General features: G+C 40.2%; 1 protein-coding gene across 1 annotated transcript in view; it reads left to right on the top strand.

The window, feature by feature from the left end:
- The first annotated feature begins 7,527 nt into the window (after positions 1–7,527).
- supt6h (SPT6 homolog, histone chaperone and transcription elongation factor) overlaps positions 7,528–20,875 on the top strand; it is a 56,054-nt gene continuing 42,706 nt past the window's right edge. Inside the window, exons 1-3 of the mRNA XM_061899113.1 lie at positions 7,528–7,671; positions 13,920–14,027; positions 14,093–14,260. Coding sequence (XP_061755097.1) covers positions 13,931–14,027; positions 14,093–14,260 — 265 coding nt within the window. The 5' untranslated portion in view covers positions 7,528–7,671; positions 13,920–13,930. The remainder of the gene's footprint in view (positions 7,672–13,919; positions 14,028–14,092; positions 14,261–20,875) is intronic.

The following is a 20,875-nucleotide window of genomic DNA, read 5'->3' as shown; positions in this document are numbered from 1 at the left end:
GATGTGGCTCTTTTGAAGACTGCACCTGGCTCTCAAATAAATCTTAGCTGACATTGCTTAACACGATAAGTAAGGAAAAATTTCGCTGGTAATCACAGTGTCAAAAATAACAATCAAAATATAAAACATTCTCATGCATTTTCTTCCTCCCGGTTTCTACCGCACCTGTTCAAGAAGTCGCAGGAATGGTGAGAAGTATTTTATTCATTGTTGGTTAGCCTCAGAATAACAATGTTATTAAAATGAAGAAGACTTATCATACTCTATAGACATGTTGGTCTTTCTTAAAAATGCACACATATAGTTGTATTCAGTATATATATATATATATATATATATATCCATCCATCCATTTTCTACCGCTTATTCCCTTTCGGGGCCGCGGGGGGCGCTGGCGCCTATCTCAGCTACCATCGGGCGGAAGGCGGGGTACACCCTGGACAAGTCACCACCTCATCGCAGTATATATATATATATATATATATATATATGGCTCTCACGGAAATACTTTAAAAAATATTTGGCTTGTATGGCTCTCTCAGCCAAAAAGGTTCCCGCCCCCTGCCCTAGTTCCATGCATCCATGCATGGTGGGGGCATCTCTGCGCTGCTGATCCGCCTCCGCTTGGGATGGTTTCCTGCTGGCTCCACTGTGAACGGGACTCTCGCTGCTGTGTTGGATCCGCTTTGGACTGGATTCTCGCGACTGTGTTGGTTCCATTGTGGATTGAACTTTCACAGTATCATGTTAGACCCGCTCGACATCCATTGCTTTCCTCCTCTCCAAGGTTCTCATCATTGTCACCGACGTCCCACTGGGTCATTATTGTCACCGACGTCCCACTGGGTGTGAGTTTTCCTTGCCCTTATGTGGGCCTACCGAGGATGTCGTGGTGGTTTGTGCAGCCCTTTGAGACACTAGTGATTTAGGGCTATATAAGTAAACATTGATTGATTGATTGATCTTAAGTACTTAGTAGAACACCCTTTGGCAGTAATGACATCCTTCAAAGGTGATACATAACCAGACACAAGCTTCTTGCAAGCATCTACAGGTATTTTAGCCCATTCCTCTTGGGCAAAGGCCTCCAGTTCATTCATATTCTTGGACTTGCGTGCTGCAACTGCCTTCTTCAAGTCCCACCACAGCTTTTCTAGAGGATTTAGGTCTGGCGACTGTGAAGGCCCCTCCAGAGTCTTCCAGCCCTTCTTCTGCAACCACTCTGATGTTGATTTGGAGGTATGCTTGGGATCCTTGTCCTGTTAGGAAGGTCCAACGTCTCCCAAGCCTCAGCTTCGTCACTGACTTCATGACATTTGCAGCTAATATAGCCTGCTAGGAAATAGAATTCATAATTCATAATGTTGCCCTCAGCCCAGTGTGTCCTAACCTAAGTCGGGTATATACCACCTCCTCTCTCCTACACTTTCCTCTATATTATTCCCCTTTAATAGATTGTTGGATGTTGTATTAGTGTCTGCCTTTCCTCCCAGAATCCCACAGTTTTGGCCAGGATTCCTGGTTGCTGTATTATTATTATTATTAATTTTTTGTTTTTTATTTTTTGATTTTATAAACCTTTATTTATAGTATGCAGCATTTTAAAAACAATCAAAAAATAACAATAATAATAAAAACAAGTACAGCAACAGTACAAAAACAGCACCAGGGGCTTGTGCACTGATTGATTGAAACTTTTATTAGTAGATTGCACAGTACAGTACATATTCCGTACAATTGACCACTAAATGGTAACACCCGAATAAGTTTTTCAACTTGTTTAAGTCGGGGTCCACGTTCAATCAATCAATCAATGTTTATTTATATAGCCCCAAATCACAAATGTCTCAAAGGACTGCACAAATCATTACGACTACAACATCCTCGGAAGAACCCACAAAAGGGCAAGGAAAACTCACACCCAGTGGGCAGGGAGAATTCACATCCAGTGGGACGCCAGTGACAATACTGACGATGAGAAACCTTGGAGAGGACCTCAGATGTGGGCAACCTCCCCTCTAGGGGACCGAAAGCAATGGATGTCGAGAGGGTCTAACATGATACTGTGAAAGTTCAATCCATAGTGGCTCAGTTCAAGCGGATCCAAGACAGCAGCGAGAGTCCCGTCCACAGGAAACCACCTCAAGCGGAGGCTGATCAGCAGCGTGGAGATGTCCCCAACCGATACAGGTGAGCGGTCCATCCTGGGTCCCGACGAGCGGTCCATCCTGGGTCTCGACTCTGGACAGTCAGTACTTCATCCATGGTCATCGGACCGGACCCCCTTCACAAGGGAGGGGGGGACATAGGAGAAAGAAAAGAAGCGGCAGATCAACTGGTCTAAAAAGGAGGTCTATTTAAAGGCTAGAGTATACAGATGAGTTTTAAGGTGAGACCTAAATGCTTCTACTGAGGTGGCATCTGGAACTGTTACCGGGAGGACATTCCAGAGTACTGGAGCCCGAACGGAAAACGCTCTATAGCCCGCAGACTTTTTTTTTTTTTAATCAATTCATGGCACACAATAAAGTAACTAAACTGGAATGTTAAATATATATATGTAACAAAATGTAAAGCCATAGGCCCACACAAGTTCCGTAAATAACTTAATTTAATTTTAATTTACTGTTATTATATACTATTTTTTAAACCTCTATTTATACATTTCAACATTTACAAACAGTCGAGAAACAATATTAAAATTAAGTACAAAAACAGTACAAGACAGTACAAAACAGCGCCAGGGGATTGTGAATTCAAAGTAACTAAAGTAGAATGCATATATATATATCCATCCATCCATTTTCTACCGCTTATTCCCTTTTGGGGACGCGGGGGGGCGCTGGCGCCTATCTCAGCTACAATCGGGCGGAAGGCGGGGTACACCCTGGACAAGTAGCCACGTCATCGCAGGGCCTATATATATATATATATATATATATATATATATATATATATATATAGGTGTGGGAAAAAATCACAAGACTACTTCATCTCTACAGAACTGTTTCATGAGGGGTTCCCTCAATCATCAGGAAAAATCTCCTGATGATTGAGGGAACCCCTCATGAAACAGTTCTGTAGAGATGAAGTAGTCTTGTGATTTTTTCCCACACCTACATATTGCGCTCTACCACGGTATCGAGCACTATTCTCTGGATAATCCAATCAAGACATATATATATATATATATATATATATATATATATATATATATATATATATATATATTAAACAAAATGCAAAGCCATAAGCTCACTCAATTTCAGTAAATAACTTAAATTTGGGTCACAGCATCATCGTTTTCACAGCGTTTTGGTTGTTAGAGGTAGAGAGTGTTTTAATGTACAGTTCTAAATCTTTTTTCAAAGGCACAAAAATCTGGTCCGGTTTTGAGAAACTTACATTTATGAATATAAAACTTAGCCAATAGTATAATGAGGCTGCAAAGGTAAAATTCATTTTCTTTTTTTTTTCAGACAGTGTGAAACCAAATAGCACCTCTTTTAATTGCTGAATTTATTTTTTTATTTTTAATTTATTTTTTTATCAAGTTTTCCAATTATTATTATACAGTGTGAAACCAAATAGCACCTTTTCTAATTGCTGAATTTATTTTTTTATTTTATTTTATTTTTTAATTTTCTAATTACTGTATTTGTCAGTGATGTTGCTTCCCAGCGCTACGTCATCGCAGCGCGATGAGAGTTGAAGTGATTCCCACAGCGCCTCTGATGGCGCGGAGGGGATAGTGCACGCAGGCCGGTGTGAATCTGCTGTCCTGTCCGGTATTTAAACATACATTTAAAAGTAAATTTGAATTTAAACCTAAACATAAATTCAAAGTTACTTGATTTTATTTGTATATTTTTTTATAACAATTCCTACAAAAACAATATATATACAATATGTGTCGTTTTGTTTTGTTTAACGTAAAGCGGCCTGCAGGTCATCTTTTAACGGCCCCACGGCCCAGTTTAAAAATACGAATGAAAAAAAAAAGTAAAACATAAAAAGTGTAATGAAAGAGCAAACAGGTGGAATGTAACAATAAAATGTTACAATGTTTACTCTAATAACACAAAGCTGGCATGCAGGCTGTTTCTTTCTTTAAAAAATAATAATGAATCAAAATCTATGTCATTATGAATTATTGACCTATTCAAGGCTCCAAAAAAATCACATTAAATGTTGCACTTTGGGATATTTTGGGGGAAAATTTTGCATGTTTTTGTTTCCGCATTGATAGACAACAATACAACTTATAATTGACGAATAGCTCTGAAGGTGATCTCGAGATTATTGTGTTAAAAGTAAACAGTAAAAAAATATATATAATTTCTGTTTTCAAACACTTCAATGAGTAGGATCCCTTTTTGATCCCAATCATTTTAATGTGATTTGTTTTTAAGTGTCATCGCTCAAAAATAAAAAAATGAAATCAACGTTGTTATGAGTAATTGACCTTTTTAAGGCTCCACAAACCACGTTAAACCCAGATTCTGATCTAACAAAGGTCTTAACTCATTCTCTTTCTATGCCACATCAATGTGGAATGCACTCCCAACAGGTGTAAAAGTAAGTGCATCTCTATATTCCTTCAAAACCGCTCTAAAACAACACCTCCAGGCAACTTCAACCCTTGACTAACACCCTCCTCCATTCACATCCCATCTTCCCGGATTGTAAATAACCTAATGTAAATAATCAAATGCATTTCTAATGTAAATACTTGTTCTTATGCTATCTGAACTACACTGTTTCAATGTCCACATTTCTCTGTTGATGCAATTGTTGATGACTGAAGTACTGATATCAACCAAAGCTCCTCATCCCACCCCCCGGATTGTAAATATTGTATATAATTAAATGTACATACTATGATGATTAACTTGTGTGATGACTGTATTATGTTGATAGTATATATTTGTACCATGAATTGATTAACGTGGACCCCGACTTAAACAGGTTGAAAAACTTATTGGGGTGTTACCATTTAGTGGTCAATTGTACGGAATATGTACTGTACTGTGCAATCTACTAATAAAAGTATCAATCAATCAATCAATCAATTCTTGTATAATCTCCAATATTCCACTTAAAAAATTTATTGGGTGAAAATATTGCATATTTTGTGTTTTTTCCATAAAAAACAGGGTTTTCTTTGACTAAAAGAGCATGCAACTTAAATCATTAGTAATCATCATTAGTAATTTTTCCTGATTAAGATTAATTTTAGAATTTTGATTACATGTTTTAAATAAGTTAAATATAGAATATATAACAAATTGGACCAAGCTATATTTCCAACAAAGACAAATCATTATTTCTTCTAGAATTTTCGGAACAAAAATTTCAGAAGAAATTCAAAAGACTTTGAAATAAGATTCAAATTGAATTCCAAAGATTTTCTAGATTTGCCAGAATAATGTTTTTGAATTTTAATCATAAGTTTGAAGAAATATTTCACAAATATTCTTCGTCGAAAAAACAGAAGCTAAAATGAAGAATTGAATTCAAATGTATTTATTATTCTTTACAATAAAAAAATAAATTTACTTCAACATTAATTTAAATTGTCAGAAAAGAAGAGGAAAGAATTTAAAAGGTAAAAAGGTATATGTGTTTAAAAATCCTAAAATAATTTTTAAAGTTGTATTTTTTCTCTAAAATTGTCTTTCTCAAAGTTATAAGAAGCAAAGTAAAAAAAATAAATTAATTTATTTAAACAAGTGAAGACCATCCATCCATCCATCCATCTTCTTCCGCTTATCCGAGGTCGGGTCGCGGGGGAAGCAGCCTAAGCAGGGAAGCCCAGACTTCCCTCTCCCCAGCCACTTCGTCTAGCTCTTCCCGGGGGATCCCGAGGCGTTCCCAGGCCAGCCGGGAGACATAGTCTTCCCAACGTGTCCTGGGTCTTCCCCCAGGACAAGTGAAGACCAAGTCTTTAAAATATTTTCTTGGATTTTCAAATTCTATTTGAGTTGTGTCTTTCTCAGAATTAAAAATGTCGAGCAAAGAGAGACCAGCTTGCTAGTAAATAAATACAATTAAAAAAATAGAGGCAGCTCACTGGTAAGTGCTGCTATTTGAGCTATTTTTAGAACAGGCCAGTGTTGGTGATCCCTGCCTTACATTATTATATTTTATAAATAGTAAACCAAGTTGTGGTAGTAGTTTAGTCAGTAGTTAGGGATGGCGTGGCGCAGTGGGAGAGTGGCCGTGCGCAACCCGAGGGTCCCTGGTTCAATTCCCACCTAGTACCAACCTCGTCACGTCCGTTGTGTCCTGAGCAAGACACTTCACCCTTGCTCCTGATGGGTGCTGGTTGGCGCCTTGCATGGCAGCTCCCTCCATCAGTGTGTGAATGTGTGTGTGAATGGGTAAATGTGGAAGTAGTGTCAAAGTGCTTTGAGTACTTTGAAGGTAGAAAAGCGCTATACAAGTACAACCCATTTATTTAAAAATGTCGAGCAAAGAGAGACCAGCTTGCTAGTAAATAAATACAATTTAAAAAATAAAGGAAGCTCACTGGTAAGTGCTGCTATTTGAGCTATTTTTAGAACAGGCCAGCGTTGGTGATCCCTGCCTTACATTATTATATTTTATAAATAGTAAACCAAGTTGTGGTAGTAGTTTAGTCAGTAGTTAGGGATGGCGTGGCGCAGTGGGAGAGTGGCCGTGCGCAACCCGAGGGTCCCTGGTTCAATTCCCACCTAGTACCAACCTCGTCACGTCCGTTGTGTCCTGAGCAAGACACTTCACCCTTGCTCCTGATGGGTGCTGGTTGGCGCCTTGCATGGCAGCTCCCTCCGTGAATGTGTGTGTGAATGTGGAAGTAGTGTCAAAGCGCTTTGAGTACTTTGAAGGTAGAAAAGCGCTATACAAGTACAACCCATTTATTTATTTATTTAAAAATGTCGAGCAAAGAGAGACCAGCTTGCTAGTAAATAAATACAATTTAAAAAATAGAGGCAGCTCACTGGTAAGTGCTGCTATTTGAGCTATTTTTAGAACAGGCCAGTGTTGGTGATCCCTGCCTTACATTATTATATTTTATAAATAGTAAACCAAGTTGTGGTAGTAGTTTAGTCAGTAGTTCTGTCCTGGATGTACACTGTATAGTGATGAATCCAATAAACATTTTATTTGATTTGATTTGACATTAAATTTGAAAAATGTGGTTCCACTTCCAAAGACATGCACCTGGGGATAAGTTGATTGGCAAAACTAAATTGGCCCTAGTGTGTGAAAGTGAGTGTGAATGTTGTCTGTCTATCTGTGTTGGCCCTGCGATGAGGTGGCGACTTGTCCAGGGTGTACCCTGCCTTCCGCCCGATTGTAGCTGAGACAGGCGCCAGCGACCCCGAAAGGGAATAAGCGGTAGGAAATGGATGGATGGATGGGTTGCGCATTTTGGAAATTGCGCGCCATCGGTATTGTTCTTACAACATTTTTCAGTGTGCGGCCCTCAGTGGAAAAAGTTTGGACACCCCTGGTGTAAAGTCACCAGCAGGGGGCGTTGTCGTGCGGATGAAATAGCTGCAAGTGTAGTGTGCGCTCCCGGAATTGTCATCACGCCGCTCGGCCATCTTTTCCAAGTGCTAAAACCCTCCACAACCACCAGATTACTGTACACACTCACGGAATATTATCCCGCCGGCGAGACCTGTAAGTCCCACCTGGGTGCTGCTTCAACCGTGGCTTTACTTTCAACAAAACAAGCTTTTTAAACGAGTCCGATGGCTTGTTGTTGTCGTTTGAGCTAATGCTAAGCTAAAATGCTAAGCTAAAATGCTAAGCTATGTCCGTGCATCAACAGCGCAAAAACGGCAGGGTTTATCCCCTAGGCCTCTACTACCATGTTTTTTTTGTTCCTATCGCTTGTTACTAAACGTAAAATTCAGATAGAGAAACAAAAACATTGGAAATGTTAACCCGCTTTTACGCGGAGGGGGCATGCTAACGTGGGTCTGCTAATGTGCTAGCTAGCTAATGCATTGGTAAATAAGGTCGTGGTCGCTTTACTTTATGTTTAAAAAAATGTGTTCGAATCAGCCATTATTATTCAAAATAAACGTTTTACGTTATTTTAAGAAGTAGTCGTGTTGGGTGCTTGTTTATATATAGTGTGTGCGCATTGCGGCATTACGCGATGCTGTTTATACTTAATACCGGTCTTCAATCAAACATCCATCCATTTTTTACCGCTTGTCCCTTTTGGGGTCGCCGAAGGGAGTTTATTTACATAGCCCTAAATCACGAGGATCTCAAAAGGCTGCACAAGCCACAACGACATCCTCGACTCAGATCCCACATCAGGGCTTTTTGATTGATTGATTGATTGATTGATTTAAACTTTGATTTATAGATTGCACATTTCCGTACATATTCCGTACAATTGACCACTAAATGGTAACACCCGGAGGAGCAGCGGCTTTCCCTTTGGGAGGAACTCAAAGAAAAGCCGCTGCTCCTCCACATCGAGAGGAGCCAGATGAGGTGGTTCGGGCATCTGGTCAGGATGCCACCCGAACGCCTCCCTAGGGAGGTTTTTAGGGCACGTCCAACCGGTAGGAGGCCACGGGGAAGACCCAGGACACGTTGGGAAGACGGGATCCCCCTGGTAATAGCTAGACGAAGTGGCCTCGGGAGAGGGAAGTCTGGGCTTCCCTGCTTAGGCTGCTGCCCTTGCAACCCGACCTTGGATAAGCGGAAGAAGATGGATGGATGGATGGATGGGAACACCCAAATAAGTTTTTCTACTTGTTTAAGTCGGCGTCCACGTTAATCAATTCATGGTACAAATATATACTATCAGCATAATACAGTCATCACTCAAGTTATTTATCATAGTATGTACATTTAATTATTTACATTATTTACAATCCGGGTGGTGGGATGAGGAGCTTTGGTTGATATCAGTACTTCAGTCATCAACAATTGCTTCAACAGAGAAATGGACATTGAAACAGTGTAGGTCTTACTTAGTAGGATATGTACAGCGAGCAGAGAATATAGTGAGTTCAGATAGTATATACATTAGAAATACATTTGATTATTTACATTAGGTTATTTACAAACCGGGGAGATGGGATGTGAATGGAGGAGGGTTGAAGATGCCTGGAGGTGTTGTTTTAGAGCCGTTTTGAAGGAATATAGAGATGCACTTACTTTTATACCTGTTGGGAGTGCATTCCACATTGATGTGACATAGAAAAAGAATGAGTTAAGACCTTTGTTAGATCAGAATATGGGTTTTAACGTGGTTTGTGGAGCTCCCCCTGGTGTTGTGGTTATGGCGGTCATTTACGTTAAGGAAGTAGTTTGACATGTACTTCGGTATCAGGGAGGTGTAGCGGATTTTATAGACCAGGCTCAGTGCAAGTTGTTTGACTCCGTCCTCCACCCTGAGCCAGCCCACTTTGGAGAAGTGGGTTGGAGTGAGGTGGGATCTAGGGTGGAGGTCTAAAAGTAACCCCACTAGCTTGTTCTGGGATGTTTGGAGTCTAGACTTGAGGGTTTTGGAGGTGCTGGGGTACCAGGAGGTGCAAGCGTAATCCAAAAAGGGTTGAATGAGAGTTCCCGCTAGAATCTTCAAGGTGCTTTTGTTGACCAGAGAGGAGATTCTGTAGAGGAATCTCGTTCTTTGGTTGACCTTTTTGATTACCTTGGTTGCCATTTTATCACACGAAAGATTGGCCTCTGGAATGGAACCTAGGTAGGTGATCTCATCTTTCCTGGTGATAACAATGTCACCCACTTTTATAGTGAAGTCACTGACGTTCTTAAGTTTGATATGGGACCCAAATAAGATGGATTCCGTTTTACCTAAGTGTATGGATAGCTTGTTGTCAGCGAGCCAGGTGCAAATATTAAGGAGTTCAGCACTGAGGATTTGTTCCACCTGTGACTTGTCTTTGCCCGACACCAGCAGGGCCGAGTCATCCGCAAACAGGAACAATTCACAGTCGCATGCTGAATTCATGTCATTTACGTATATTTGGAACAGTAAAAAGGAAAAACTCAACCCAATGGGCTAAAATGAGAAACATTGGAGGGATGCAATTGCACCCTGGGGACGTCGAGTGGATCGAGTTAATAGTGTGAGAGTCCAGTCCATAGTGGGGCCAGGAGGGGATCATTTTGAGTGGAAACAAGTCCGCAGTCCAGAGACGCCCCCCAACTGATGCGCAGATGAGCGGTCCACCCCATGTCCTGACTTTGAACAGCTAGCGCGTCATCTGTGGTCACCTAATCTGCGTCCCCAACAACCCCCTCTCCACGCAGGAAAGCAGGGCAGAGCAGAAAAAAGACGGCAGATCAACTGGTCTAAAAGGGTTGTCTAATTAAAGGCTAGAGTATACAAATGAGTTTAAAGATGGGACTTGAATGCTTCTGCTGAGGTAGCATCTCTAACTGTTACCGGTACTGGAGCCCGAGTAAAAAACGCTCTATAGCCCGCAGACTTTCTTTGGGCTCTGGGAATTACTAATAAGTCGGTATAGTAGTCTTCTTATCTGAAACTTTTTTAAGATGTTGATTTACAGTCTCAAAATGGGAGATGTGCCTTTCCTGGATTTATAAGACAATAACAAACTGAAATAGTCTTTTTATGAGTGAGCTCATAGACCGAAATCCCAATTCGATGGTTCTTAAATGGGTAATACTTGCATACCGCTTTTCTACCTTCAAGGTACTCAAATCACTTTGACACTATTTCCACATTCACCCATTCACACACTGATGGCGGGAGCTGCCATGCCAGGCCCTAAACACGACTCATCAGGAGCAAGGGTGAAGTGTCTTGCTCAAGGACACAATGAACCTGACAGGGTTGGTAGAAGTTGGGAATCGAACCAGGAATCCTAAGGTTGCTTGCACAAACACCTTTCACAACCGCGCCACTCCGTCCCCCGAATAGATATGGTACCGATTAAAAAAAGGTTACAGAATAAATTTCAGAACCTCTGACATGAATCGGCAACCTATCATTTCTAACCGGCAAATTCCGAGCCAAAATGAAAATTGCGAAAGTCGAACCAATTTGTAAGAATGGAGACGTACACATACAGACCGGTTTCACTACTTCCACAATTCTCCAAAATCGTCGAAAAACTATTCAATACCAGATTAGATATATTTATCAACAAAAGTGCAATGTTTCCCACAGGTCAGGCATCTATTTGTGGTGGTGTGGTCGGCGGCAATGACCAAGAAGAACGCAGAGTTGGAATATAATTACAACACTTTATGTACATATTTATATAATATTTACATATTCAGATAATATGTAACTACAAGCTCTATTCACAGACAGAGTCCCATTGCTTTTATGAGCAGTCAAGTGAGTCAAAAGCTGGGGGAAAAAAAAATATATATATATATTTTTAATTAGTTCGTGGCGAGCTGCCACAAATAAATGAATGTGTGGGAAACCCTGAAGTGGAACGCTCGTACCATGAAGTGATTAACGTGGACCCCGACTTAAACAAGTTGAAAAACTTATTCGGGTGTTACTATTTAGTGGTTAATTGTACGGAATATGTACTGTACTGTGCAATCTACTAATAGAAGTCTCAATCAACCAATCGCGGAGAACCAATATGGATTCCGAGCAAATATCTCAACATCGATAGCATTAATCAGAATAACAGAGGAAATTACCATTGATTGATTGATACTTTTATTAGTAGATTGCACAGTCAAGACCGCATACTCTAGATGTCCCATGTAATGTCATAAAAACAAGATCCGCTTGGCAAAATGAGCATGGTATCATTTTTTTTTTTTATGGAGAATACGATGAAAAATGTTCCCACACTTTAAATTCTTTCACCCGCGATGTTTACCGAGTGACCGCTGACTCGCCGTTAGGAAAAAAACAAGTAATAATGACGTCATGACTTTTGTCGACAAATTAATTTTATTGTCGACATTTATCAAAAATGTTATGAATCGTTGCAGTTTTTAATCACGTTTATTAAGGGTGTCAAAAAAAATTTGATTTTCAAATGAATCACGATTCTTACCTGTAACGATTCTTAATCGATTAAAAAAAATAAATCCATCCATCCATTTTTTGCTGCTTGTCCCTTTTGGGGTCAAGGGGGGTGCTGAAGCCTACTTCAGCTGCATTCGGCCTGAAGGCGGCGTACACCATGGACAAGTCGCCACCTCATCACAAAGGCCAACACAGATAGACCGACAACATTTACACTCACATTCACACACTAGAATCCATCCATCCATCATCTTCCGCTTATCCGAGGTCGGGTCGCGGGGGCAACAGCCTAAGCAGGGAAACCCAGACTTCCCTCTCCCCAGCCACTTCGTCTAGCTCTTCCCGGGGGATCCCGAGGCGTTCCCAGGCCAGCCGGGAGACATAGTCTTCCCAACGTGTCCTGGGTCTTCCCCGTGGCCTCCTACCGGTTGGACGTGCCCTAAACACCTCCCTAGGGAAGCGTTCGGGTGGCACTAGAATCCATTAAAAAAAAAAAAAAAGTAAAAGTTTTTTTTTTTTTCTGGTTTTGTTCGTAATTTTTTTATGCGTCCTGTTGAGGAGACATTCAGGAAAATTATATTGTTGATGTAGATCATTTTCACTCAAAATCTGCACAGATTTTAAAATCATGGCATTAAAATTAAAAAAATAAAGACAACTTGAGATTGTTTTCTTTGTTTTACTTAGGCCAAAAATTTAACAAACAAATTCTGACAAATATTACAATAAAAATATAGAAAATTATACCAGCAGCTGTAAATTTTAGACCCATGAAGGAAAGAAGAAAGTGAATGAATGTCTATAACTGAATAAATATACATATGCATAAAAATGTGTTTTCTTTTGTATTATTTTTAAATGAATTAAGTAACGTTTATGACAACCTTTTTCCAAAACACAATATACAGAGGGGAAAAAAAGTATTTAGTCAGCCAGCGATTGTGCAAGTTGTCCCACTTAAAATGATGACAGAGGTCTGTAATTTTCATCATAGGTACACTTCAACTGTGAGAGACAGAATGAGAAAAAAAAAATCCAGGAATTCACATTGTAGGAATTTTAAAGAATTTATTTGTCAATTATGGTGGAAAATAAGTATTTGGTCAACCACTCAAAGCTCTCACTGATGGAAGGAAGTTTTGGCTCAAAATCTCACGATACATGGCCCCATTCATTCTTTCCTTAACACGGATCAATCGTCTTGTCCCCTTAGCAGAAAAACAGCCCCAAAGCATGATGTTTCCACCCCCATGCTTCACAGTAGGTATGGTGTTCTTGGGATGCAACTCAGTATTCTTCTTCCTCCAAACACGATGAGTTGAGTTTATACCAAAAAGTTCTGTTTTGGTTTCATCTGACCACATGACATTCTCCCAATCCTCTGCTGTATCATCCATGTATCCATTTTGGTATAAACTCAACTCGTCTTGTTTGGAGGAAGAAAAATACTGAGTTGCATCCCAAGAAGGCCATACGTAATTAATTTGCGGCCAGAATCTGACTTTGACACACAGGATGTAGCTGATCATATCTGCAGCAAAGATTTAGTTTAGAAAAGAAAAGTGTGGGATATTTCCCTTGTTGTGTTTATTAAATGTTTGGGTATAATTTTATTAAACAAAACCCGTTTTCCTTTTAAGTGATATATAAAATTGATCAGAGTTGTTTTATGTATTTTATGAAGGATTGTAGTTAATTATAGAACTGGCACCCAATGTTATTTATCCGTTTTGAATTGAGAATCGATTGTGAGTAGAATCGTTACCCCAAAGAATTGAATGGTGTGATGTCCTAAGATTCACATCCCTAATGTTTATCATCATTACATTACACTTACTATTTCAGTAACATGAGCAAGTTGTGTCCAAACTATCGACTGCAACGTTGCTCAGTACAGTTGTGCACGTGTCGACAGGAGCAGCGGCCATGGACTTCATCGAAAGCGAGGCCGAGGAGTCTGAGGAGGAGTTTGAAGAGAAGGACCTGAAGCCCAAAAAGACACAGCGGTTCATGGAGGACGAGGGTGAGTTGCGACGTGTTGTCACGGCAGCGGGCCGCGCGGAACGCTCATCCGTCTCGTCCCTGCAGATGAGGAGGAAGAGGAGAACACGGAGGACCAGGACGAGCAGGGCAATTTGCGGGGTCTCATCGACGACGGAGACGAGGAGCCGGAGGAGGAGGCGGCAGAGAAAAAGAGCGACAGTGGGGGCGGGAGCGACTCGGAGGAGGAAGTGAGGCATCGTCGTAAGAAGCGACGTAAGTTGATAACATGACACTACAGGGTTTCTCCTACATTGTCAAGATATGACGTCATCATACGTGTTATGGTGCATATATATTTTTTAAAAAGGAAAACAAAATTCATCAGTACATAAAAAAAAATCTGTTATTATTAATTATAGTATTTTTCTTTCGTAATACCGTTTTGCTCTATTTTTATAGTTGTTTGTCTAGCCATTTCTCCAATTTCTTAACCATATGTTTCGTACTGCAATCTAAAAACAATTTTGGCATTAAATAACATAGTGAATGTACGAGACAGCTAGTCTTTTAGTAGTAAGTAAACAAACGGGTTGACATATGCAGTAACATGTTGGGTCATTTCCGATTAAAAATTATAAGGGACACGAGGTAGAAAATGGAATATTAACCAACCTGTTGATTTACTGTTGATACCTGGTTACTTTCTGTTTGAACATGTTATATCCATATTACTGAATAAATGTAATTAGCACCTATTCTGCCGCTGTTTGGATACATAAGTTTTGGGTGATACTACAAATTGATCCGTTACCAAGTAGTTACAAGGTTGTACATTGGTCATAAAATTAAAGTGCTCCTGTGTCCAGGGACACATTTCCTGAGTTTGTAAACAATAACAAAAATGACAAAAGATTTTGTGACGGTAAAAAAAAAAATACAGATGTATTCATTTCGTCAGAGTTAATATTTGTGCGGATCCACCCATTTGTTTACATTCAGGTGCGCTACCTTGCTGTTAGCTGTTGTATCCTCGTACAGTGTGTTGCAAAGCATGTTTGGCTATTCCCCGTCCTGCCGGGATGTCATTTGTAAGAAACGTACTTTCTTTGTTGCCATGGTTGGCGAAGAACAATGATTTAGAAGTAGCTAAAACACTATGCACGGATGCTTACCGCTAGTTAGCTATGTTTTAAAGCATTGCTTTAGTGTTTATAGCTTCACCTTTATTAATAGTTTTGAAGCTAAAATACAATCAGGTTCCCCTCTTCTGTCTCTACACTGTTTCTGCTTGCAAGTGCTCTGTGGGTGTATGTATGCCCTTTAGCTTATATAGGGCTGTCTAACAATTAAAATATTTAATCGCAGTTTATTCATAGTTAGCTCAAAGTTAATCGTGTTTAATCGCAGATAGATATGATTTTTCGGCATTAATAAGTCACACTAGACAGATATTTTTCAAGTTTATTTTACCATGACCGGACAATTAGTTGGCTTTAATCCTTTTTAAAAAATGATTATGCTTTTTTAGATCGCTCAACACAAAAGGGATGCAAACACGCTTTTAATAACAATTACAAAATTACCTGCTGTGCAGAGTTTGTAGTAATGCAGAATCTGTATTCCTGCCGTAGAAGGCCTTGCATTCAGAGGAGGAGCTACACCATGTTTACATATCGGTTTCTCGCTTTAATGGGAACATTTGGGCACCCCACGATTCAATTAAAAATCAATTATTAATGCGTTTATGTATATCGATGCAGTTTTACATTTCGTTTCACTAAATAAGCATTCATCACTCTCAACTTGATAAAACAAAACCAGTGCATTTGTAAAAAGGAACCGTTGAAATAATTCCCATTACATGTAATAAATTAGTGTAAATGTGTTCAAAACTGGAACATAAATGTCCTGAAATAAAGGAGCTGGTCAAATCTCTCAGAAAGTTGTCTTGCTGCGGTCAGCCAAATTTTAGAACTGTCAGCATTACTTTATTTACAATAATGAAATAATTGATTATTAACATTTACTAATTGATTTTACAATCACCCATGTGCAAATTACGACACATGTAAAAATGGGTGATTTCCCCCACTTCTATAGACAACTGAAAATCTGGATCAAAGACGTTTGGTGATGTAATCTGTGATATTTCTACCTGAACAAATGCTTATGATATTCTGGACATTACATGTTGTAAAGTTAATGGTATTCATATCCCTGTTTTTTTTAAACCTTCTCTCTATACTTGTGATTTAGGGCTATATAATTAAACAATGATTGATTGATTGATAAAGTAATAAAATGCAATGTTAAGCCTGGTAAACATTCCGTAATAGCTATCAATTAGAACAGATTATAAAAGAATATACACTTTATTTCAATCTGCCATGAAACATTTATTTTGGTAGAAATACCATACCACAGTGGTTCTCAACCTTTTTTCAGTGATGTACCCCTGTGAACATTCTTGCAATTCAAGTACCCCCTAATCGGCGCAAACATTTTTGGTTGAAAAAAAGAGATAAAGAAGTAAAATACAGCACTATGTCATCAGTTTCTGATTTATTACATTTTATAACAGTGCAAAATATTGCTCATATGAAATGGTCTTTCTTGAACTGTTTGGAAAAAAAGATATAAAAATAACTAAAAACTTATTGAAAAATAAACAAGTGATTCAACTATCAAAAGATTTCTATACATAGAAGTACTCATCAACTTAAAGTGCCCTCTTTGGGGATTGTAATAGAGATCCATCTGGATTCATGAACTTATATCTAAACATTTCTTCACAAAACAATCTTTAACTTTAATACTTATGGAACATGTCCACCAAAAAATCGAGCTGTCAACACTGAATATTGCATTGTTGCATTTCTTTTCACAGTTTATGAACTTACATTCATATTTTGTTGAAGTATTATTCAATAAATATAATTATAAAGGATTTTTGAATTGTTGCTATTTTTAGAATATTTTAAAAAAATCTCACGTACCCCTTGGCATACCTTCAAGTACCCCCATTTGAGAACCACTGCCATACCATACCAACTTTATTCATAAAGCCCTTTTAAAATAAAAACACAGTTGAAGAACGAAGGGCTGTAAACCACAAAGAAATAGAGGCAAAAGACAGACTAAAAAATAACATTTAAACCTGAAATAAATTACACATTGAAAAATCAAATACAAATTACCCTAAGAACAATTTGTTGGATAAAAATCAGTTAAAAAGAAAAAAGTTTAAAGTCTCATGTTTGGTTATAAACCAGTGAATAAAAATGGGTTTGGAATATCACGTATTACATTACAAAACATCTTTGACAAAGCATTATTGTAATGTAACAAGATTTTTCCTCATTTTGGTTGATAGACCGGACTTATTGAGTCTGTTAAGCTGATTGGAGAGCTTGCTTCCACAGCTGGTGGGTCTCTGACGATTACTTCTCTTTTGTTTGATCAACCGTTTTACTGCCGTGTAAAGGTACCTTATGGAAACAATTAATGTATGTAAATAAACATTTACATAATCTTTCTGGCATCTGCCTCACAGTACGAAGGTCCTGAGTAGTCCTGGGTTCAATCCCGGGCTCGGGATCTTTCTGTGTGGAGTTTGCATGTTCTCCCCGTGACTGCGTGGGTTCCCTCCGGGTACTCCGGCTTCCTCCCACCTCCAAAAACATGCACCTGGGGTTAGGTTGATTGGCAACTGCTGATCCGCCTCCGCTTGGGATGGTTTCCTGCTGGCTCAGCTGTGGACGGGACTCTCCCTGCTGTGTTGGATCCGCTTTGGACTGGACTCTCGCGGCTGTGTTGGATCCACCATGGATTGAACTTTCACAGTATCATGTTAGACCAGCTCGACATCCATTGCTTTCGGTCCCCTAGAGGGGGGTTGCCCACATATGTGGTCCTCTCCAAGGTTCTCATAGTCATCATTGTCACCGATATCCCACTGGGTGTGAGTTTTCCTTGCCCTTATGTGGGCCTACCGAGGATGTCGTAGTGGTTTGTGTTGTGGTTTGTACAGCCCTTTGAGACACTAGTGATTTAGGGCTATATAAGTAAACATTGATTGATTGATTGATGTGACCCGTAGCGCTGTTATTGTGAAGCCAAAAATGTGTGATTGTCTTGACGTGTTATGACTAGGGCTGAGCGATATGGCCTTTTTTTAATATCTCGATATTTTTCAGCCATATCGTGATACACGATATATACCTCGATATTTTGTCTTAGCCTTGAATTAACACTTGATACTGGGGCTGGGCGATACGGCCTTTTTTTAATATCTCGATATTTTTCAGCCATATCGCGATACACAATATATACCTCGATATTTTGTCTTAGCCTTGAATTAACACTTGATACTGGGGCTGGGTGATACGGCCTTTTTTTAATATCGCGATATTTTTAGGCCATATCGCGATATACGATATATAGCTCAGGATTTTGCCTTAGCCTTGAATGAACACTTGATACATATAATCACAGCAGGATGATGATTCTATGTGTCTACATTAAAACATTCTTCTTCATACCGCATTGATATATGTTTATTTTAAACTTTCATGCAGAGAAAGAAATCACAACTAGGTCAATTGACCAAAACTGTATTTATTAAAGTTATTAGCAGGTGACTTTTCAAATGATGCTACATATTAGCAATAATGCTACTTTTGGTAGCAACGCTTGTGCCCCACACTTGACAAATTAAAGTTGTCTATTCGACATATTCCCACCTGAAGCCGAACCACCGCCAGACGATGGAACCCGTGCTGTTTTTCTTGGGAATTAATTTTTCCTTCATTCGCACCTTCTTTCTCTCGTATTACCACCCGCACGGCTTCGCTAGCATCACAGCTAACGTTACCCAGTTTGCTACCTCTCTGCTCCGTGAAGGCGTATACGTATGTGACGTATGACATGACAGTATGTGAAGTGTGTAAGTTTGTGCGCTTGCTGTCTGTGAGAAGGAGACAAAAGAAGGAGTGGGAAGAGCCTGTAGTGCAGGGGTAGGGAACCTATGGCCCTCGAGCCAGATGTGGCTCTTTTGATGACCGCATCTGGCTCTCAGATAAATCTTAGCTGATGTTGCTTAATACGATAATCCATCCATCATCCATCCATCATCTTCCGCTTATCCGAGGTCGGGTCGCGGGGGCAACAGCCTAAGCAGGGAAACCCAGACTTCCCTCTCTCCAGCCACTTCGTCTACCTCTTCCCGGGGGATCCCGAGGCGTTCCCAGGCCAGCCGGCAGACACAGTCTTCTCAACGTGTCCTGGGTCTTCCCCGTGGCCTCCTACCGGTTGGACGTGCCCTAAACACCTCCCTAGGGAGGCGTTCGGGTGGCATCCTGACCAGATGCCCGAACCACCTCATCTGGCTCCTCTCGATGTGAAGGAGCAGCGGCTTTACTTTGAGTCCCTCCCGGATGGCAGAGCTTCTCACCCTATCTCTAAGGGAGAGCCCCGCCACACGGCGGAGGAAACTCATTTCGGCCGCTTGTACCCGTGATCTTATCCTTTCGGTCATGACCCAAAGCTCATGACCATAGGTGAGGATGGGAACGTAGATCGACCGGTAAATTGAGAGCTTTGCCTTCCGGCTCAGCTCCTTCTTCACCACAACGGATCGGTACAACGTCCGCATTACTGAAGACGCCGCACCGATCCGCCTGTCGATCTCACGATCCACTCTTCCCTCACTCGTGAACAAGACTCCTAGGTACTTGAACTCCTCCACTTGGGGCAGGGTCTCCTCCCCAACCCGGAGATGGCACTCCACCCTTTTCCGGGCGAGAACCATGGACTCGGACTTGGAGGTGCTGATTCTCATTCCGGTCGCTTCACACTCGGCTGCGAACCGATCCAGCGAGAGCTGAAGATCCCGGTCAGATGAAGCCATCAGGACCACATCATCTCCAAAAAGCAGAGACCTAATCCTGCGGTTACCAAACCGGAACCCCTCAACGCCTTGACTGCGCCTAGAAATTCTGTCCATAAAAGTTATGAACAGAATCGGTTTAATACGATAAGTAATTAATAATTCCGCTGATAATCACAGTGTTAAAAATAACGTTCTAAATATAAAACATTCTCATGCATTTTAATCCATCCATTTGTTTCTACCACACCTGTTCAAGATGTCGCATTAATGGTCAAAAGTATTTTATTTATTATTGGTTACCTTCAGAATAACAATGTTATTAAAGAGAATAAAAGATGCACGCATTTAGTTGTTGTAATCAGGGAAAGTCCAAATAAAAGAGGAGGCGTAGAATTCTCTTGTCAGAGCGTGGGACAACACTGTACAAAGGTACAGGTCTACACCTTTCTCCTCATTGAGCTAAATTAAAGTCAGTCTCTGTTTAATTCCTTGCTTCTTGTCTGTTTAATAGATGTCATCAATGTTTGAACCTGACAGTTGTATTCAGTGTTAAAAATAATACAGGGCTCTCACGGAAATACATTTTAAAATATTTGTCTTTCATGGCTCTCTCAGCTAAAAAGGTTCCCGACCCCTGCTGTAGTGTAATGCCCGCAGCTAAAAACAACTACGTGAGAACGTATACTCGAATATCACAATATAGTCATTTTCTATATCGCACAGAGACAAACCTGTGATATTTCGCATATATCGAGATTAGGGACGGCGTGGCGCAGTGGGAGAGTGGCCGTGCGCGACCCGAGAGTCACTGGTTCAAATCCCACCTAGTACCAACCTCGTCACGTCCGTTGTGTCCTGAGCAAGACACTTCACCCTTGCTCCTGATGGGTGCTGGTTGGCGCCTTGCATGGCAGCTCCCTCCATCAGTGTGTGAATGTGTGTGTGAATGGGTAAATGTGGAAGTAGTGTCAAAGCGCTTTGAGTACCTTGAAGGTAGA

The sequence above is a fragment of the Nerophis ophidion genome, linkage group LG04 (genome assembly GCF_033978795.1).
Source record: "Nerophis ophidion isolate RoL-2023_Sa linkage group LG04, RoL_Noph_v1.0, whole genome shotgun sequence".
Lineage (NCBI taxonomy): Eukaryota > Metazoa > Chordata > Actinopteri > Syngnathiformes > Syngnathidae > Nerophis > Nerophis ophidion.
The sequence above is the reverse complement of the archived record's forward strand: the minus strand, read 5'-3'. Positions and strand labels throughout refer to the sequence as shown.